This window comes from Theropithecus gelada, chromosome 2 (genome assembly GCF_003255815.1).
Source record: "Theropithecus gelada isolate Dixy chromosome 2, Tgel_1.0, whole genome shotgun sequence".
Taxonomy (NCBI): Eukaryota; Metazoa; Chordata; class Mammalia; order Primates; family Cercopithecidae; genus Theropithecus; species Theropithecus gelada.
This window is the reverse complement of record NC_037669.1, coordinates 157,630,459-157,652,583: the sequence shown is the minus strand read 5'-3', so window position 1 is coordinate 157,652,583 and position 22,125 is coordinate 157,630,459. Positions and strand designations below refer to the sequence as shown.

The 22,125-nt window shown below is 43.5% G+C and overlaps 2 protein-coding genes across 20 annotated transcripts in view; one reads left to right on the top strand and one right to left on the bottom strand.

Moving 5' to 3' along the window:
- Positions 1–12,123: 12,123 nt before the first annotated feature.
- ANAPC13 (anaphase promoting complex subunit 13) lies at positions 12,124–20,957 on the bottom strand. Of its 4 annotated transcripts, none has more exons than XM_025374967.1 (3): positions 20,891–20,957; positions 17,209–17,334; positions 12,124–13,156 (listed from the first exon to the last, which is right to left on the bottom strand). In XM_025374967.1, exons 2-3 carry the CDS (start codon positions 17,305–17,307, stop codon positions 13,031–13,033), a joined length of 225 nt encoding a protein of 74 aa, XP_025230752.1. In that variant the 5' UTR covers positions 17,308–17,334; positions 20,891–20,957; the 3' UTR covers positions 12,124–13,030. The 4 variants fall into 4 exon arrangements, with proteins under 4 accessions (XP_025230752.1, XP_025230754.1, XP_025230753.1 ...); XM_025374969.1 differs by having other exon boundaries at positions 20,641–20,925; XM_025374968.1 differs by lacking the exon at positions 20,891–20,957 and adding an exon at positions 20,269–20,332.
- Positions 20,665–22,125, top strand: part of CEP63 (centrosomal protein 63) — a 75,586-nt gene continuing 74,125 nt past the window's right edge. For 5 of the 16 annotated variants that reach the window (XM_025374952.1, XM_025374953.1, XM_025374960.1 and 2 more), the window contains exon 1: positions 20,665–20,978. Coding sequence is in view for 2 of the 16 variants with exons in the window: in XM_025374953.1 (XP_025230738.1) it covers positions 20,805–20,978 (174 nt within the window). In the remaining 14 variants the exon portion in view is untranslated. Of the gene's footprint in view, positions 21,483–22,125 lie in introns of all 16 variants that reach the window. The other 11 variants (XM_025374964.1, XM_025374961.1, XM_025374957.1 and 8 more) reach the window with 4 other exon arrangements.

The window sequence follows — 22,125 nt, the reverse complement described above, 5'->3', positions numbered from 1 at the left end:
CAGCCTGACCAACATGATGAAACCCTGTCTCAACTAAAAAAAAAAAAATACAAAAATTAGCTGGATGCAATGGTGTGTGCCTGTAATTCCAGCTACTTGGGAGGCTGAGGCACGAGAATCACTTGAACCTGGGAGGTGGAGGTTGCACTGAGCCGAGATCACACCACTGCACTCCAGCCTGGGCGACAGAGTGAGACTAAGTCTCCAAAAAAAAAAAAAAAAAATTAGAATACCATATTTTTACTGTATCTTTTTATGTTTAGGTACACAAGTAGTTACCACTGCGCTACAATTGCCTACAGTATTCAGTACAGTAACATGCTGTGCAGCTTTGTGGCCTCGGAGCAAGAAGCTATCCCATAGAGCCTAGGTGTGCAGTAGGCTCTAGCACCTGGGTTTATGTAACTGTGGCTGGCCGGGCGCAGTGGCTCAAGCCTGTAATCCCAGCACTTTGGGAGGCCGAGATGGGCGGATCACGAGGTCAGGAGATCGAGACCATTCTGGCTAACCTGGTGAAACCCCGTCTCTACTAAAAAAAAAAATACAAAAAAAAAAAAATAATGCAAATGCATTTCTCAGAACATATCCATGTCATTAAGTGACACATGACTGTATATGAATATATTCTTATTGTAAAATATTCAGACATCTGAATAGTACAGACACATAGAGTATAAGCAAAACCCAGGCATGAACCCCTCCTCATCTCACCTTCCCCACTCCCCAGGGCTGCTTGGCTTGTGTCTCTCATGAACTGTGAGTTTATTTAGACATACATGTGTTTAGATAGAAATATATATTTTTGTGACATGTGTTTTTAAACATAAATGATATAATACTATGCGTGCTGTTTTGCAGCTTATTTTTCACTTGGAAATGTGTCTGGGATCTTTCCATATTAGTATTTGGAGCTCTGCCTCGTTCTTTGACTACTGCAGAACATGCCAAAGCATGGTTGTATAATAATTTCTTAAATATTCCCTCTTGATGGGCATTTCAGCTACTTAGTATTATTTTTCCATTACTCACAGTGATGCATTTAATATCCTTGAGAAATGTTGCCTTAAGGACATGTACCAATATGTCTCTTTGACAGATACCTAGAGGTGGGATTACTGGGTTGGATGAGAGGCACATTTTACACTTGGATAGATACTGCCAAACCACCTTCAAAATGGTTCTCCAGGCTGAGCACGGTAGCTCACGCCTGTAATCCTAGCACTTTGGGAGGTCGAGGCAGGTGGGTTGCTTGAGCCCAGGAGTTTGAGACCAGCCTGGGCAACATGGGGAAACTCTTCCTTTACTAAAAATACAAAAAAAAGGTTAGTCCGGCTTGGTGGCTTGTGCCTGTAGTCCCAGCTACTTGGAAGGCTGAGGTGGGAGGATCGCTTGAACCCGGGTAGTCAAGGGTGCAGTCAGCTGTGATAGAACCACTGCACTCCAGCCTGGGCGACAGAGCAAGACCCCGTCTCAAAAACAAAAACAGAAACAAAAACAAAAACAAAAAAGGCTTTCTGAGGTAGCCCATTTCCATTTCCCCACATCCTCACCAATGTAGAATTTTGTCAGTCTTTTTAAGTGTTGACTTTGTAATGAATGAGAAATAATAAACATTGCTGGTTTAGTTTGAATTTTTTTGATTATTAGGAAGGTGTCAGAGTTCAGCTAGAAATGACAGAAGCCACTCCCTTAGTTTATGTAGAAAGTGATTTAACATAGGGAATTGAGTGTTTAACATTTTGTCAGATAAGGTAGAATGGTAAGTTCAGGATGAGCTTCGAGGACTGACTCTCAGAACTCCAGCTCAGCAAGGACCCACCAAGGGAGCTTTCCCTTCCCTCATGACCTGGAAGCTGGGGATTTGGGAAGCTGGGCCCCAACTGCTGGCTCGGCAATCCGGAAACCAGGAAGCCTCAGCCATACCTGGTCTCCAGAACCATACTGCCTCAGTTGTGTGGTAGATGCTGTACGTCCTGGCCATGACACCCACAAAGCTGGAGACTGGATCTAGACACTGAGGTCTTTGCTGTTGTTAATGCAGGAAAAAAACCAAAACCAAACAAACAAAAAACCCAAAATAACCCCAATCTAAACACAAAAAACAAGGATATTCTCTACTCTGTCTGCCAGTGGAGTTAGTAGGTCTCTTGAGGGTACACCCAATCAAGAGAAGCCAGGTCACAGGCAGAGGCTCAGCTCTTAGGGAGCCAGGACGCTGCAGGCTGTGGCTTTCCAGGCTCCAGCATGCAGTGAGGCAAGCTGCAAGGTGGCAGCATGGGAAGTAGGGAAAGTCTGCCTGAAATATCCGCCATCATCATGTTTTCAGGTCTTCCATCTTTTTTCTATGAATTGCCTGATGGCACTCATTGCCTATTTTTGTATTGGGGTTATATTTTCTTATTTATAGAAGTTTTATGGGTTATCTGGAACTTTTTTTGTGTTTTATACGTGTTATGAATACCTTCTATTCTTTTAAATTTATATTTTTTGTCATGTCGAAATTTTGTTGCTCTATTTTTATACTTTCTGCTTCCTGGCTTTTGTAACTTACTTAAGAAGGCTTCTCCTACCTCAGATATCCTAAAGTATTCAACTACATTTCCTTCTAACACCTTTAACAACTTTTTCATGTTTAATTATTGAAACCCTAACTTGGGTTGTTGTTTTTTCCTAAATGGAAAACCACTGTCTAAGCATAATTTGTTGAATAATTTGTCTTTCAAATTATTTTATAAATTAAATTTTACAAAATTTAAAGGAGAATTTAAAAAAATATAGAATGAACTCTTTCTGCTTTCTGAAGCAAAGCCAAGATGAAGCTCTAAAAAATAAACTTGTTATCACTTCACATTTTGGCTGCACAACAGGCTCAAAAATTAGAGGTTTGATATTCCCTGAAGGACCGATGTGACAAGATTATTCCCCTAATTACAAGCCGTGATTGGACCCCCTTTTCCTGAAGACCAAAGTTCAGTCTCCATAGACTAGTCCTGTGTCTGCTCAGCACTGCTCCCCGCCCCATCGTGGGCCTTTGCAATCTACTTCCCTGCTCCTTTGCCTAGATGGGAGATCACATCAACTGAACTGGCCGACAAAAGCAGAAAACTTGTAAAGATATCTATGTCAGCGATGTTTTTAAATGACATTGTAATCATCTGTTTATGATGCTTCTCTCACTTACTGGTATTTCTCAATGTGGTCACTATCAGAGTTTTGGATAGAACAATTCTTCTTTGCAGTATATTTACTAACCCTGGCCAACATCTCACTAAATGTAGCAGTATTCTCTGGTACCTCCCCCGACCATCCCAGACGTTGTGACAACCAAAAAAAAAAAAAAAAAAAAAAAAATGCTCCCATATGTTTCCAAACACACCAGCCCTACCCCTTAGTTGAAAAGAAGAGAGAGAGGGAGAAAGAAAATCAGAAATGACAGAATGTCATCACCATAAGGTACTGTCCTAACTCGTCTTCTAATCTCCAGATGTTCAAATTTGGCCTTTGTTTCAAAAGGCTACCTTCTCCACAAAGCTTTCCTAAATTCCCTCAACTGCAAGAGATCTATTTCTTTTCTGACTCCCCTCTTCCATGGTACTGCCAACATCCATCCATCCATCCATCCATCCATCCATCCATCCATCCATCCATCCATCCATCCATTCATCCATCTCTGCTCTTACTTGCACCACTGTACTATCTATCTAGTAAGTATTTCTTTAGCATTTATTGTGCACTGGGCACACTGATCACTTTCTTCTTATATTTTGACTTTTTATATGGTGTCTTATCTGGTCTAACACAGTGTAATGTCAGGCACAATTCACATCTGACTTATGAACGCTTCTCTCAGGGTGCTTTGCACAGAGCTGGTGCTCACTGCTGAACGTTAGAGGAATGAAAAGTTACTGATTGCAGACAAAAGTTTTAACATAAATTTCAAATATTTATTCCAAGGCAGTAAGGGTAGTTTTTTTTTAAATAATGCTTTTCTGGCTGGGCGTGGTGGCTCACTCCTGTAATCTCAGCACTTTGGGAGGCCGAGGCAGGTGGATCACTTGAGGTCAGGAGTTTGAGATCAGCCTGGCCAACATGGCAAAACCTCATCTCTATTAAAAATACAAAAATTAGCCGGGTGTGGTGGCACATGCCTGTAATCCCAGCTACTCGGGAGGCTGAGACAGGAAAATTGCTTGAACCTGGAAGTCGGAGGTTGCAGTAAGCTGAGATCGTGCCACTGCACCAGCCTGAGCGACACAGCAAGACTCTGTCTCAAAAAAAAAAAAATGCTTTTCTGACTTTCACAATATCAACATTATTACTTGAAAAAATTATCCCAAACCTCATTGCCTTTTCAGAAGGATGTAAAGTAAGATGGGATGAATTACTTCCTTACCAGTTTAATCTTGTCCCTAGAAGTAACTCCTGCTAATAGCTTCTTTTCTTCTCTTCCAGACTTTATAAAAGATGTTTATGCAGATTCAGATACAGATATGCCCACATGTACATTTATTAGGTTTAAATTAGCACATATATTAAAACGCTACATGAAACATGAATTTAAGAATGAAATTACACAGTTATGAAGTAAATAAATCATGTTTCACTTAAATGTGTATAGTTCTTTATAACTACAAAACAGTTTTCCATATGTTTGTACTCTCCAGCCCTAGGAAGTAGGCTCAGTGAAGTTAACAATCAGGCTCCTGGTCACACAGTCAGCAAATGGTGGAGCCAGAACCTGAACCCGGGTCTTCTGTCTCCTAATTCATTGCTGTTTCTACTGTGTAAAATAATCCCTAAGGATTATCTGCAAGTTATTATTTATATAATAAAATTATTCTTTGCTTGACTTCAGAGCGTCAATGTAAACTTTTTTGAAATACTTAATTGTATTACATTAAAAACAACGGCTAATATTTACCAAGTGCTACCACATGCCAGAAACTTTTCTAAGCACTTTACTTGCATTGTCTCATTTACTCATTCAAGAAACCTTTCATGTAAGCAGTATTATCAACCCCATTTTCAATGAGGAAACTGAGGTTCAGAAAGGCAAATAACCTGCTTGGGGATGGACTGGTGTGTTGCTTGGCTGGGTTTTGAACCTAGGTCCTTCTTGCCTCAAAAGTGTGTACTCTTAGCCACTGTACTTCGAGGCAGCCTATATACATTTTACTTATATATAATTTTAAGTAAATATTATGTAAAACAGAATGAGATACGAATTTGATGTAAGTTCTACTTTAGAGATAATTGCAATTTGAATGACATAAGAAAGACAAGTCCAATGTATAGACTAGGATGTTTAGATAAATGCTTGAATAAAAGCAAGGGAGAGGGCCAGTCGCGGTGGCTCATGCCTATAATCCCAGCACTTTGGGAGGCTGAGGCAGGCGGATCACAAGGTCAGGAGATCGAGACCATCCTGGCTAACACGGTGAAACTCTGTCTCTACTAAAAAAAAAAAAATTAGCTGGGCATGGTGGCGGGCACCTGTAGTCCCAGCTACTCAGGAGGCTGAGGCAGGAGAATGGTATGAACCTGGGAGGCGGAGCTTGCAGTGAGCCGAGATTATGCCACTGTACTCCAGCCTAGGGACAGAGCAAGACTCCGTCTCAAAAAATAAAAATAAAAATAAAAAAATAATAATACAAAAAAAGAGCAAGGGAGAAAACACAGAAGCAAGAAAGAAATAGGAACAAACATGGAGATTGATTCATTGAAAGAGGCAGGCTGCAGGGTCAATGCGAGGACGAGAGACTAGAGCTCCAGCCCTCTCCACTTCTGCCTCGAGCCCATCTGAGACTCTACAAGCCAGCCTGGGACTCATTTTTCTCGCACTCCTGGAGCCCTTGCTGTATGATGCCTGTATGCCTGGACTAAGATCTCAAACTAAAAAATAGGCACCTAATCTCCCGGCCCAGAGGGGAGCTGTAGGGTAAGTGGAGAGAATATCCTTAAAATCTACTCATCCCTGAGAGTAGGGGCTGGGAGGCAAGAGTGGTGACAATGAGGCCAGGAAGAACAGCTCATCAGGCAGACCCATGCCTCCTATCTGTCTGGGCTGAGTAAAGGGAGGCTGCATCAGATGTTAGTCAATGACAGGTGTCAGGCATCCTCACTGGCCAAGAGGCAGGGATGCATCCACCTCACTCTCTCTCCAAAAGCCCTGTGCCATTAGACTGTGTACCACTTCGAGTGAGTACCACTCTGTGGGTATGGTGGAGGGGAACAGGGGAACTGCTGGAGACTAAGATGACAGGTGAGGAGGAAGCATGGGCAGAGATGCCAAGAAGGTAGAGGAGATCATGCACGGGCAGAGGAAAACCCCTTTTGCCTTTGGGTGGTGGCAGCATGATAAAGGGGATCTGAGTCACAGGGAAGGCGTGGAATAACTGGGATGGGTCTGTACGTCAGCCTCTCCCCTACTTCCTTTGGAGTCATTTGGTTGTTTTCAAATTCTCCACCCTTTGCCTGTCCCCCTTGCCCCATCAAATCCGGTTTGTGTGTGCTGTGTGTTTGTATACACACACAATTGGCTCTTGGTAATAATATTAGCTGAAAACATAGGAAATTGCAATTATCTGACTAGTTTTGATTTATAAAAACAGCTTTTTCATATGGTTCAGCCCAGTTGGTAAACTAAAATAAAAATCTAGGTGGAAATCCTTATAGTAATGAGCAGAACTAATGAAGGAATGGGGAAACCATGGGTCCCAGCTATGTAGTTGTGTTTCTCACACCTACAGCACTCAGAGGCTCGATTCTGCAACAGCTGCATTGCTGTGACCAGAGTGACAGACTGCAAGGTCATATAGTAGTTGGCTAAGTGCCAGATGAAATTTAGGCAGGGACATGCCCTGAGATTGGGTGATAACCTTACTTCAAGTTCTGTACCTCTCCTTCCTCCCATGGTCAGTCAGGCTAGTTTTTAGGAGGCAAAAAAGACAGAGGGTTCAGTTGAGCTGAGGAACCAATTTCAGCAACTGCCTAGGAGGTCATTCAAGGACCTGAACCCCTGTCAGGACTCTGGCAAGCCCGGGGGTCTGCCCCAGCATTTTCCCTGTCGTTCCTCCTGGCCCTGGCTGTTTTTCTGTCACCCCAAAGGCCGACACCCACAGTCCCTTGAATTCTCATTTCTAAGGTGAGGGCATTTGCTGGGTTGAATTAATCACTGTCCAGCATGGAACCCTGATGGGTACCATAGATTCAAGGATCAGCTACCTAATTTATGGGGCCCAGTACAAAATGCAAATGTGGCTCCCTTCGGTGGCGGGTGCCTGTAGTCCCAGCTACTCAGGAGGCTGAGGCAGGAGAATGGCGTGAACCCGAGAAGCGGAGCTTGCAGCGAGCCGAGATCGTGCCACTGCACTCCAGCCTGGGCGACAGAGCGAGACTCCGTCTCAAAAAAAAAAAAAAAATTATTAACACTTTCAAGACAGCAAAAGCAGAGCATTATACCAAATGCAGGCCCTTTTGAGTGCAGGCCCAGGGCGACTGCCTTGCTTGCATGCCCGAGCAGCTGGTCCAGGCTGGTTCCGGTGCAGAAGCCAGGACCATCCATCATCTGGGCCAGGAAGGCCACAAGATATGAAGTCCCTTTAGGAGACCACCCAGCTGCCTTTTCAGGCCTGCCACTACCCACTGTTTTATTGAGAGCTCACTGATGGGGTATGGCACAGTGAGAGTGAGAAACTGGGGAACAAATTTAATTGTGGGTAAAGCAGGGCCAAATCAAGAAAGGAAGCTTTGAAAAACAGTCTTTTCATGGAATCAACCTAAATGCCCACCAACAGCAGACTGAATAAAGAAAATGTGGTACATAATCACCATGGAATGCTATGTAGCCATTAAAAAGGAGATCAGGTCCTTTGCAGGAATGTGATGGAGCTGAAGGCCATTATCCTTAGCAAACTAACGCAGAAACAGAAAGCCAAACACCGCATGTTTTCATAAGTGGGGGCTAAATAATGAGAACCAATAGGCACAAAGAGGGGAAAAGCAGACACTGGGGCCTACTTCAGGCAGGAAGGTGATGGAGGGAGGGAATCAGGAGAAATAACTATTGGGTACTAGGCTTAGTATCTGAGTGATGAAATGATCTGTATACCAAACTCCTGTGACAACAGTGTCCCTCTATTAACAAACCTGCACATGAACTCCTGAACCTAGAGTTTTTGTTTTTTTTTTTTAAAGAAAAACAGTCTTTCTAGAGCCTAATGGATTATTCCTGGATGATGCCTAAATTATCCAAACGATTTCATGCAAAGATCTGGGAAATAGCTTAATGAAAGAGCCCCAGGTCTGACTATAAGTTGGGGACACAGGTGAGCAAAATTCCTGGCTCCAGACCTCTTTTTCTTTAACCAAAAGTTCTGAACTGCCCTCACCTTTTGGGTGCTCTCACTTTGCCACCGACAAAGCATGAGTGAGGAGCCCACTAGGTGAGCTGCTCAGTTCAAGCCTGGCTGGCCAGAATCCCAGGGAGGCTGTGTTTTCCTCACATAAACTGCTACCTAGCACTTTGGGCAGCCCAGGTATGCAGAATCACTTTCAAGCAAAAGATCACATGTATTGAGAATCTTCAGAGTTCAGAGCTAACAATCAGCCAGTGATTCAAACTTTCTAAAAGGAATTGAGCGCCCCCTGCTGGGTATTGTAGCATTGACATTAAACCATCCTCTCAAATGCACCAAAATCTGAAACTACAGAGATTTAATCTCCTATAAAATCCGGTGATAACAGGACTCATGGTGACATTATATATGAGTTTGATAAAAGGTTGAACCTTTAAATGTTTCATGACTCCCATGCTCCTATTAAAAACGCTTCTAGCTCTTTGTCTCAATTTTAGAAACAAGGTACATACTTTAAAGTTCTAAGTATTCTGGTAGGATTTTCCTCCCATGTCGCAGAAAGTTTTACAGGAGACGTAACAGGTCCAGGGAGAGGACATGGGTTTTGGGATCAGATATCCTAGGTTGGAATCCATTTACTATTTGAATGACTTGGAATAAGTCTATTTTTTTTTTTCTCACTCTGTTGCCCAGGCTGGAGTGCAGTGGCACTGTGTCAGCTCACTGCAACCTCTGTTTCCTGGGTTCAAGCAAATCTCCTGCCTCAGCATCCCAAGTAACTGGGATTACAGGTGCCCACCACCATGCCCAGCTAGTTTTTTGTTTTTGATATACCTTTAGTAGAGACGGGGTTTCATCATGTTGGCAAGGCTGGTCTCAAACTCCTGACCTCAGGTGATCTGCCCACCTCGGCCTCCCAAAGTGTTGGGATTACAGGCATGAGCCACCATGTCCAGCCTGGAATAAGTCTTCTAACGTTAACTTGAAATAAGTCATTTAAGTCACCATCTCCTGATCAACGAGGACAATGCTATCCATTTAAAAAGTGAATGTCAGAGCTGGAACTCATGTGTTTAAAGTGCATAGAAGTGCTTGATTAACCATCTTGTCATTGTTACGATACTATTACAATGTGAGTCTAAGTTGGGCTTCAAAGGATGGGTAGCCCCTGGACTCAGACCCTGTTTCCAGAGAATAGGGCCTGTACCTTTAGTCCTGTGTCTAGCTCAGAGATCTAACCCCTGGGTCATGAGGGTAGTGCTCACACTGTGCAAGTCTGGACAATTCCACCTTGAACAAACATTTCAAGTCCTTCTACTTCTACCTGTCTTGCCAATCCAAACTACCATCATCTCTCACTTGAGCCAATGCAAAGCTCTTCTAATTTGTCTTTCTACTTCTATTCTTACCTCCAAAGGGATATATACACACACACACACACACACACACACACACACACACACACACACACATACACATATATATATTTAAATCCAATCTGATCAGGCCACTCTCTCTAGTTAGAACCTTTCAATGACTTAGAAAAACTTTTTTTAACCAGACATCTGCCTACCCACCTTGCTTATAATGCCAGTTCTACCTCCTGGCTTTATGCAGTTAGCTCTCTCTGTAAGCAATCCTCATCTCCCAATTCTTTCCCTTATTACTACTACTCATCCTTCAGTTGTTGGCTCACAAGCTCAAGGAGGGTACAAGAGATAGCATATTTCTTTTCTTCAGAGCAAATTAAGTCCATTTGGCCTCACTCTGCTGCACTGCAAACAGAAATCAATTCTGTGGTTACTGGGGTGTCCCTTCCCCTTCTTACGGTCTTGCAAGCATTTAGGACACTCATGAATGACCTGGAAAAATGGGTAAAGACCTCTACTCTTCAGGCTATCTGGGTCGTTGCTATTATCTTCACTGCCAAGTCTGAGGGGGCCCTTGTAGGAGGGGGCTCCAAGCTTGGAGGTTTTGGCCTTGTCTGGAAGACTCAGTGTTGAGGTGCAGGTTTCCTCTGGAGCACCCAACAAACCATGAAACTCTGAAGTTCACCATCTCACTGTGGTACCGAGTGGCACACAGCTTTCCACTCCTCCTTAGAGGCTCCTGTCTGCAGACCCTCTTCTCTCCCACCCTCCCCTGCTTCCCAAACAAGCGCTAGGGTTACTGTTAAGCATGTCTGCTTCCTGCTGTGCAACAGGAAGCACACAGGACCTGGTTACTTCTTGGAGAGTGGAAAAAAAAATCAGAGACAAAATTAGTATTTCAAATTATGTGCTATAAAAGCTGCCAATCACAAGGTCTCCCCTGGATTATTCAATATAAATCAGATCCCCTCCAGTCACACTATCCTATACTGCAGTAGCACTGTCAGTACCCATCCCCCCAGCTACTGTGCATTGGCCGTCAAAGGCTCACAGCTGTAGTATACTCTGCAGAGGCGTGTTGCCTGGCAATGCCTGGGAGGTTACGCTGTCACTGGGGGATTGTGGGAGGGGCCAAGCCAATGACTGACCAATTCATACTCAGTACAAGGGCCTAACCACTTGCCTCAAGGTGAGAAAACTCTTGGTGTCATCATGGTCCAGAAATCCCATCGGATCAGACTGAAGCTACACTTCAGCTCAAACCACATCTTGGCTCAGCTTCTTTCCCTGCCCTATCCTGTTTACCTCACAGGACTCTTCTGAAAGCACCTCAATAAATCACTTGCACAAGAAATCTCTGCCTCAGGCTTGGTTTCTGGGAACCCAACCTAAGTCACATCTTCTATTTCTCCTTCCTAGCATATGCCCCAAATTGAAATTATGTGTTTGTATGGCTAATGGTTTAATGCCTGTCTCCCCAACTAAAGGCTCCACGAAGGGAGAAGCCATACTTACTTTGTTCACTGCTATATTCCCAGTGCCAGCCATGGTGCCTCCCACAGAGAAAAGTAATATGCAGGCTCTAAACTGGAAAGCTGGCAGGAACCAATAGGCCACACAGCCTCTCGGCCTCCCTCTCCAGATACTTCCCTTTTTGGGTGTTTTGGTAGAGACAATTGAAGAAAGCTACCCTGTAACAGCAACTTAGCATTTCTTGTGCCCATCATCCTCAAGCCAGTCCTAGACAAAGATTTTGAAGCCCTAGTTGACAAAAATCTGACTAGCCCAGATTAGGTCACCTAATTCCTGATACAATGAGTTTATGAACTTGCCCAGAGGCTATTCGTGGGGGTGGGGGCAGTTCTCAGATGAGTGTCATAGACACAAACCAACAGCTGTATTCCAGACATCATATTCTGGTTCAGCAGAAATCAACAATAGCTTTCATATTTTACTGGTTTACTAATATTCCAGGGAAAGGCTAGGCAGGATTCACATAAACATTTGTCAAGTTCTTAGATGTGTCTCAGAGATTACATACCCCAAGAAAGCTGTAAAATCCTCATTTAACAAGAATGTGAAAGAACTGTGGCATTCTAGGCACTTTAATTTTTTGAACAGCTTTTTCTCTTGTATAATTTTTTTGAAATATTGTAATTCTCTTTTCTATTAGGTTGTCTTTCTTTGCTTATTGAAGGGACTGGGGTCTTTATTCTGAAGATCAATGATTTCGAGGTAGAACTACTGATGCAAAGAGAAGAAATCAGCCTGGATGTGTTTGGATTATAGGATAGCTGCTAAAATCATGTTTCTGATTGAAAACCTAAAATAAGCTAATTTGTTTTTTCACATACCTCTTCCTCCTAAAAGCTAAGTAAACAAAAAGACCCAGCATAAAAAGGATGAGAAGAGATTTTAGTTATTCAGTGTTTTCAGAGTTTCAACAAGGGATACAGATACAGGCAGCCAGGGCTGCTTCTTACAGCGTTTACAGTCTGGGGAGAGCACACGAAAGACACTGTTTAACAGGCAAATAATTCCAGGAAATATACACAAATGTGTTTTTCAAAATACAGGTTCTTATACAAATGTGTAACTAAATACTGATTCCATAGTGGGGTGGTTATAACTGAAAGGGCTTTGAGAAAATAAGAAATGCCACTACTGAATAAAACTAATGGTCCACCTAGCCAAAGATCCTTTCCAGCAGCACAAAAGGAAGTTGTAGGGAGAACAGAGGTACGTCAGATATCTTTCTAATCTGTAAATTTATCCAAAGTTTGAAAATACCATGAAGAATCTTAGGAATGCCAGTAACCAGGGAATGGAATATTTGCATATCACAACATCTACAGGCTAAATACACTCCGAATGCTTCTCAATGTGGGGAAGTATGAGAAGTTAGTAATTCTCCCAGTATCTGGCTTCCTTTTCCCTTTGCCTTTCCCTCTCATACGTTCAATCCCCTGTGTTACAGGACACACATGAGTAATTGGAAGGTGTTAAACTTTGACAGTAAAGCAAAATCAGAGGTAAAGGCAAATGTTTAACCAGTCTTGTTCAAATACAAGCTACTCAATGAAGAGTTTTAGGTTTAAAGAGCCAAATATTCACCACTACTGAGATATCTCAGTTTCTCATTCTGGTGAACATTTTCACATCGCACTTTGCTACCACAAACTAAATGGGTATACATTTTTGAGTGCTGATTTATTACTCAAAGATTTGATTTAGGAGACTGAAACAAAACATGCTTTATCTGTGTGCTTTTAGAAAATCCATATACAAGAAAGGAGCCAAGTGTCAGTTTCCAATGGGGGGAACATTCTCATGGAGGTACTGTAAGGCTAAGTCTGTCCACTTCATTTCTTGTTCTTTGACAGATTCTGTGGTGCCACCATTGTCTTGTTCAGGTTCAGGAAGCTCATTCTGAAAAGGTACAATAGAAATTCAGAACAGTAATATATTCTGTATCTTCTTGGAACTCAAGAACACTTAGAATTAAAGCTTATGAGTTCCTAGGAACAGGCAACATAACTGATATGTGTATTCTAAAAAAGCTAAAATCATACACGTGAGGAAACGATCAGAAGTATCACTCAAACATGGCCTGGGCCTTCTTCAATAGGGAGTGATGGGCATTTGACTCTGACATTTGTGAAGGAGGCACCGTGGCAGAAGGGTTAAGGGCAGAGGCTTTTGGAAGCCAACTAGGATCCAAGACCACAACTCTCCCATCTGCTGGGTTACTTGGGCAAGGTTTGCAAACCCCTGGGGCCTTTGTTTCCTCCTTGGCAAATGGGAGAAAAAAAGAGCCATCACCTCACAAGACTACTGTAAGGATTAGGTGAGGTTAGATGAAGTGCTGAGCACTATGTGGGGTACCTGGTGCTCAAGGAATATTTGCTATTATTATAAGGGGTTAGGAACACTGAGATGAGCCAATCCTAAATCTTCTTTTGGGGGAGCGTGCTTTAAAAGAATACTAGTTTGCTGGCATATTCCTTAGACACAAGAAATGTATCCAAAAATGACCTTGGACCCAACATGTCTTTTTTTTTTTTTTTGAGATGGAATTTCGCTTTTGTTGCCCATAGTGCAATGGCGTGATCTCGGCTCACCACAACCTCTGTCTCCTGGGTTCAAGTGATTCTCCTGCCTCAGCCTCCCAAGTAGCTGGGATTACAGGCATGCACCACCACTCCCAGCTAATTTTGTATTTTTTTTTTTTTAGTACAGATGGGGTTTCTCCATGTTGGTCAGGCTGCTCTCGAACTCTCGACTTCAGGTGATCCACCCGCCTCGGCCTCCCAAAGTGCTGGGATTACAGGCGCAAGCCACTGCGCCTGGCCCAACATGTCTATATTATAATAAAAATGGAGGTAGGGCAGGAAACACGGAAAATGTAACTAGTAGATGATACCTCCCCCTAGTGGTGGAGCAGGGCAACAAAAACCCCAACAAATGACCAATTCACACCCTACCAGCAATTTTCATAAAACGGTAAGTCATGGGCCACACTTAGTATAGGATCTGGGATCATTTACTTGTATTTCAAATTTAAATGTATTACTACTGAAACTCTGCTTTTTACCAGAGTTCACAGATACCAACATATTTCTTTTCGATTATCTTAATTTATGTTTTGTTTTATGCTTAGCAAACTGTTATGCAATATCCAGACTTAAAATTTTCCACTGGATTCTAATTTGTAGTATGTGAATATGTTTTCCCCTCTAAAATTATGCTCAATATATATTAAATGATATTTACTTATCTATATTTGAATCACATACATCTTGTTCTACAAGACAGATTCAAACATACTTGAACAGATTGAAAAGAGCTATCATTTATTGTAAAGCAATCAGTCCTATTAATTACTTATAGATAACAAAGAATAAATAGTATCCTTAGTTAATGAATTATTTAATTCAGAAGCAGACAACTTTGCTTAATTTCATCCTATCTGTGGTATGCTTTCTAAAATAACGTGTCTTTCGTTTGGTATCTATCGTCCCGTTCAATACATGCCAACACATCAAATCGCATATATGCCTGGAAAACAAAAACAAAAGTGTCATAAACCCAGCCATCCATTATGGTGTACCGTAAAATGCCCTTAGTTCTTTGCAGCTACTCTTATCAAAAGGTGAAACTGATTTCCCCAATCTTGGATTTGGATTGGCCCTGGGAGTTATTTTGGCCAACAGAATGAAGCTGTCATGCCAGTGGGCTAGTTCTTGGCCTAAGCTCCACGAAGCTCTGTGGTCTCCTCTCAGGTTGCTCTTGGAACCCTGAGACTGCGAAGTCCGGGCTAGCCTGCTGGATACCAGAGACCATGGCATAGTCACCCCATCACCCAGCGGACAGCTTGTTAACTGCCAGACATGTGAGACAGTCCTCGATTACCCAGCCTCCAGACAGTCTGTTGGCTGACTGCACAACACAAGCAAGCCTGGCAGGGATCAGCTGAGCTAGCACAGACTAGAAGTCCCTCCCAGCTGAGCTATGAAATCATGAAATAAACAGTTGCTCTTTTAAGTCACTAAGCTTTGGGGTGATTTGTTATGCAGCAAATCCTAACTGGCATACACACTGCCTTAGAATGACAGGACAAGCGAAAGGTATGGATTAGCAGCAGGGCCAAGCCAACTTCGCGTAGAAGTCAGCAGGGAAACTTCCCTCTCCTTCATCCCCTGCCACACAAATGTTCTCCAATCTGAGCCATAACATTCTCCAGAAATGGACGTCTCCTTTATTTTCTTGACTTTGTTCAGGCCCTCCTCCCTTGCCTAGACCACCACAATAGCTTGCCAATTCGTCTCATTTGCCCCTTTTTCCATATCACACCATCTCTAACAATGCTGCTAAACCGATTTTCCAAAAGCCAAATCTGAGCATAGCAGTCTTGCTTTTAAGATCATTCATTCCTGGATCTCCTGAGGATGAGGTCTAAGTGTGGTATCAAATACCTCTCTCAGTCTGATCCAAGCCCAACTTTTCAGCCTACTTACGTGACAAACGTATTCTTCATCCACAGTGAATGACTCACCATGTCCCAAAACCTTTCAAACCTCTGGGCCTTTACACATCTATCCCCTCTGCAGCAGTACCCTTGTCTATCTCCACTAAACTTCTGGTCCTTCCTTATGACCCAGCTTAAACATGACATTCTCTCAGAAGCCTTTCTGATGCCCACCAGGCAATCAGTCACTTCCTATATGATGTGGCTGTTTATGCCCCCACCTAGAATATTATCACAATTACTTATCTATAAGTGTTGCCTTTCTAGACCCCTCAAAGAGCAGGAACTGTATCTTATGTTCACATAGTCTTATGGCACACAGTAGGCTTCAAAAAATGCTTGTGAACAAAAGTTCACAAGACAGGATCTGGAACTTCACAGACCTAAGTATATGTTATATGAAGCCCTACTTATCTGCTACCAGACTTTGGGCAAGTTCCCCTTTCTGATCCTATTCTTTTCCTATAAAATGGGACTAAGAGCACCTCCCTCACAAGGTTGTTTAAGAATTAGAGATAATGTATATTTCCAACCTCAGTCCATGACATAAAACTGGTATTCAATAAATGACATCTATAATTCTTATTATGCTCTCTCTTTTGACTATTTTCCTAAGCTTGAACTAAGCTATGACTTGTTATTTGATATGTATATTATTCACTGAACATATTACTATCTCTTATGCGTAAATGAAAATACAGATGAACTATTTTATTTCTTTGTAAACAGCAGCAGCAGATATTCTAACTATAAATTATATTTTATTTAATACTAACTACTCTTCTCAGGGCAGCTGGCATGCTTTAAAGAAAACAGTCCCATTTTCCCTTTTTTAGGCCTCTATGACATAAATAGGATTGTAAATAAACATTTATATAAGCAAACCTTTAGGATCACTTATTACATGAGGTTTAACAAACTCCCTGCAGCAGAGTTTTCCAAAGATAGGGAAGAAAAGAGTATTCTAGAAGGCCGCTGGCCTAAACGCAAAAGAATACCCAGGTATATTCTGAATATTTTCCAGGGAACACAAGATAGGTGTATGTTCCAAGAATGTGAGTTTCTAAAAATGCCAAAAGACTGATGAGCCACAGGCAGGGAAGTAAGAAACAGAGCTCATATGCTGCTGCTTCTCGTTCCTCCCCATCTTGTGCATTAAACTCTCATTATTTGGTTTTTCTGGTTTTCATGTGGTAGACAGAAAATGGCTCAGAAAATCTGGGCTCTAGTCCTGGCATGACTCCTAACTGACCTGGCCATGCTAGCTCCCTGAACCACATTTTTCTTCAAATGAAACATACAACTAGATGCTCTCCAGAGGCTTCTAGAGTCAGAGAATTCCACAGCTTTGATTTCTTTGCTACATTAGTTTATCTTCCATTGATATCCCTCCTCCACTAGTTACTGCCAGATCAATACCTTTAACCCACCCTCAGCTCAAATCATAACCTACCAGTGGTATTGCGACATCCTCATAAGGCAGCTTGTCTTCTCGCCAAGCATCATCAATCAAATCCAAGATCCTTCCATCTCTCTGAACCTCACTGTCCATTTTCCTGCAGCTTTGATCTTATCAAATCTGTAAGCCAAAGAGGTTATTTCTTAAACACAATGACTGAAGCGACGGTATAATCCACTATAAGGATTCTCCAGGCTTTATAGTCTTTATAGTCTGGGGCTACCTTTTGGGAAAAGGTTCATTTTCTCATATGGGCTGGGTGACTACTTTGATCATACTTCCTCTCTACAACCCCAGCTGATACATATTTTATAGTGTATACTGGACAGGCATGGCCAGTTGACAGACCAGTGTCATAGAGTGTGACAGGAGAGAAACACGTTCTTAAATGAGGCCCTCAAATATTAATATGTTGCATCTCAATGTAGCTCTTCTCTTCTAACTAGAACATTCACCTTTTCCCGTTTGTGATGCCTTTGATGAGTCCCTGATTCATAATGGCCTGCTAAGTTTCCTTTCTAGCCCCTGGCTCAAACCTCAGCATTCTTAGGCACAGGAGTCACATGAACACACTGTAAAGGAAACGGCTTTACAGCCTAAAATAGTACCCAGGCTGCGATCTGAACAAAGCACTTCTAGGTGAACACCAGTGGTAGAACCTCATACTGCCGGTTTCTCCAGTTTCTGCTTCCCTTTGGGATAGCTCCTTCCTTGGAGGTTCCTTCCTCTAATTCTTAATGCTGCACTCCCTTTAATTTCTGGCCCAAATGGCCAGGATACTTATTTAGCTCCTTGACCATGGCTGATTCCCCATTTTTCTCTGAAGCTGCCATAAAAACCCCAACAAATGACCAATTCACACCCTACCAGTAATTTTCTTAAAATGGTAAGTCATGGGCCACACTTAGTGTAGGATCTGGGATCATTTACTTGTATTTTAAATTTAAATGTATTACTACTGAACTCTGCTTTGTACTAGAGTTCACAGATACCAATATATTTCTTTTCAATTATCTTAATTTATGTTTTGCTTTATGCTTAGCAAACTGTTATGCAATAGCCAGACTTGAAATTTTCCACTGGATTCTAATTCGTAGTATGTGAACATGTTTTCCCCTCTAAAATTATGCTCAATATATATTAAATGATATTTACCTATCTATATTTGAATCACATACATCTTGTTCTACAAGACAGATTCAAACATACTTGAACAGATTGAAAAGAGCTATCATTTATTGTAAAGCAGTAATATATTATCTTAAACTTAAAAAGAAAGTTCAGTCTTAATAATTACTTATAGATAACAAAGAATAAATAGGTCCTTAGTTAATGAATTATTTAATTCAGAAGCAGACAACCTTGCTTAATTTCATACTATCTGTGGTATGCTTTCTAATCCAAAAGGCTGGCTAGCTTGGAGGATACTTTTGGATTCCCTGTTTCCAAGGTTGGGCCCTGATTCATCATAGGCGTCATCCTATGGGTGCTCCCTGCTACAAAGTCACAATCCAAAAAGCCCAGAAGCCACTGGCATCAAAGGTACTCTCAGTTATTCTCAGTTTCTGAGACTATGGAGACTCACACAATAAGCAATTTTGGCGGGGGCGGGGTGGAACCTACCATCTTGAGGTGCTTTTTTCAGAGCTCAGCCTGGGTGCTATTTTAAGGAAGGAAGCCTCTTCCTTTACAAGGTCAACTTCAGACATCGTCTTGCCTTGAGGATTTGTGTCAGGTCTGTAGTTGGTCCCTTCCCATAGTCCAGTTTAGTGTTATCTCAGTATGTTCATGAGCTCCTGTGCCTAAGAATGCTGAGGTTTGGGCCAAGGCAGGTGGAAGTTTTTGTAAAAATGGCTCACATGGCCGGGCGCAGTGGCTCACGCCTGTAATCCCAGCACTTTGGGAGGCCGAGGTGGGCAGATCACGAGGTCAGGAGATCGAAACTATCCTGGCTAACACGGTGAAACCCCGTCTCTACTAAAAACACAAAAAATTAGCCGGGCGTGGTGGCAGGCACCTGTAGTCCCAGCTATTCGGGAGGCTGAGGCAGGAGAACGGCGTGAACCCGGGAGGCGGAGCTTGCAGTGAGCCGAGATCTGGCCACTGCACTCCAGCCTGGGTGACAGAGCAAGACTCCGTCTCAAAAAAAAAAAAAGACTTGGTCTCAAAAAAAAAAAAAAAAAAAAAAAAAGGCTCACAGATGTCCCCCATAGGATAACTGCAAGATATCCCCCAACACCTTGGCAAAAATTATACACAGATTGGTGTGTAGGAAAGGGTTTAAAAGATCTGGGCAAAACTTAAGCAAAATGCGCCCTGCTACTTCTGTCACCGGTGAGCCAGGTGAGGGCTTAATTAATCCAGTACTCAATAATAACCCCCTACTACCCAGTGGATAACTCAAAGCAAGACGAAGTTTTGGTTATACTTTTGAAGTCCCTGTCTTATAAGAGCTCCCCACTTTCCTGCTGCTACTCCTTTGTCCTTGCTGCTGTGTCTCCTGGGATAGATACCCTTTTCACTTTCCTCAGCTGATCCAAACCTGACTTTCTCAGGCCCACATAGGTTTTCCACCTTTTAGTAAGGTTTTCTCAAATCACTCGAGCTTCAGTAGGCCTTCTATCCTTGAACTCTTGCTTCTTGTCCTAACTTAAATCTACTAAACAAGCTTTGTGATCAATTGCTCAGGTATTATTGCCTCCAACTGTTATGTGTACATTTTGTACCCAGGATTCCTTAGTAGATCTTTCCACAATTTGGCCTCAATCTTTTTCACCTGTCCCTTCTCCAAACACCTCAAACCCTGTCACATTTTCCAGCCTTGACAGTTAAAACCCCCCTTTCCACATCACTAATGCCACTCTTCAAGATCAACGCAGGCGTCAGCTCTTGGAGGTCAACATCCCATTTCCGGGGTTAGGCGTGAAGGTGCCTTCACTCTTAAGGGGCTGGAAGGATGGAAAGCAACAAGATAATCAATGCCCAGGGCACAGCTACCGTCCCAAGTACTCGTCACACAATACGACCACTGTTTCCTGAACAAACTTTTCTTACACATGTGACAGTCCCGATGCCTGCAATGCTGTTTGTTTCTTCCTTTTTATTCCAGCGAACCCATAGTCAGTCTACAAATCTTAGGTCTCAAGTTGCTTCCTGTAGGAGGCCGCCTCCAAACCTCAGGCTGAGCGCGGTCCCGGTACCCACCGGGGATCTCATAGTTCCCTAAGCACAGAGCATGGCACCAACTAGGGAGCCTGTCAAACAGCCCAGATGTATGTCTTTCCAGACACGCAGTGCCTGCGTTTCCCGGGACAGGGACATGTCTTATCCATTTCTATACATTATAGCTTTGTAAACATGTATTTGTAAGGTCAAAGCGGGAAAATATTGTTCCTTGCTAGAAATGAGCCTCGCAGGCCACCACACCGTACGAGAGGCCGCCCCTCAGCCGCGGCTTCCGGCCTGAGGCAGGATGTACCAAACGTGGAAGCGGAGACGGGGAGGTCTGGGGTGCCAAGCAAGTCCCTTTCCTCCCGACACAGCGTGCAGTAAAGAAAACGGTTATGAGCGTAAAGTGACAGCCTCGGCCGATGGAAATAGGGGGAAGTCCGACACTGAGCCACGAACGCATTCCCGCGCCTCCAAAACCTAGGCCGGGGGCGCTGCAAACCCTTACCGGTACGCGGCCCAGCGCGGCAGACGCTTCCTCCTGCCACGCCCCGCATCACGTGTCTGCACGCTCTCTCTCGGATTCCCGGATGTGGGTGAGTCCATTTGCTCGCGTGCAGGGGAAGTCTGGAGAAGACATTGATTCAATTATTAAAAGTGTGGGGGCAGTGGGCGGAACGAACGCGCCGACTGCTGAGGCTGGACGTAAGGTTAGTGGTGGCGCGCGTGCGCAGTGCCCGCCCGAGGTAACGGCGGGAAGGCTGAGGGGTGCGCTTGCTGCAGCCGTGTAACCGCCCGTGCGCAAGACGGAAGCGCAAGGGGCGAGCGCGTCCTGGTCTGGAGGCGGCCCAGGCTGCCTTGGTGACTCTGGCTTCGCGGCCTCATGGCTTGCGGCCGGTTCGCGCAACAGTCTGCGAACCACCAGGCGCGTCCCCGCCGGCTCGCGTCCGCCCCGGAGCCCCGTCCCTCGGCCTGGCCCGCTATGCCCTGCACACCGGCGTAGTCCGGCATGGCGCAGCCCGGCGCGCGGTTCGGCCCCGCCAGGTGGTCAGCGTTTCCTCGGAGGCCGGGTGGCTGGGGGCGCTTCGGAGAGTGGCCAGGTGGGCGGGCGAGCTGCGCCCAGTACTCACCTTCCCCGGCGGACCCACCTTTCTTTTCAGCGGAGGGACCCCAGTGCGGCCTCCCTGCCAGGGCTGCTGTTTAGCTAGCGCTGTTAGGACTACTTCATTCACGGCACAAGGGGACCCGCTCATTTAGGGTGGCATGTTAAGGTTGGCAGCTTTTAAAATAGTGAGTTGGTGTAAACGGTTATGTTTAGTACAGCAGGTACGGAAATATGGCAGAAATCGTGGACTGAAATTGGAGAACCCTGAACTAACTGCTCCATGCACACAGATCAGGGATAGAAAGAAATAAGGACGGTTTCTTAGGAACACTTTAATCATGGAGATACTTGAAGACAGTACATTTAGGCTTATAATGTTTTTTTTTATGTCGTTTACGACATCAGGAGAGTAAAGATGTGTATGATGTCAGAGACTTGTCATCTTGTATAGTTTAAGCACCGTACACTAATATGCACAAAGTAGTTTTCCCTGAGCTTTATGTCCGGTTAAACTTATTAAAAGAATTTATTCTTTTATAAAGCAGTATTGTAGGGTAGATGCTCTGTATTTATACAGTTCCTCACGTGCTTGCGTTTATTTTTTAGATAAGAGAAAATCATAAGGATCGTTGATTAGA

Bases quoted from the DNA above. Each gene is read 5' to 3' on its own strand.
- ANAPC13 (XM_025374967.1), bottom strand. From the start codon at position 17,307: ATGGACAGTGAGGTTCAGAGAGATGGAAGGATCTTGGATTTGATTGAT. The intron at 13,157-17,208 runs GTAGGTTATGAT...GTACCTTTTCAG, and splicing joins AGGATGTCGCAATACCACTG to AATGAGCTTCCTGAACCTGA.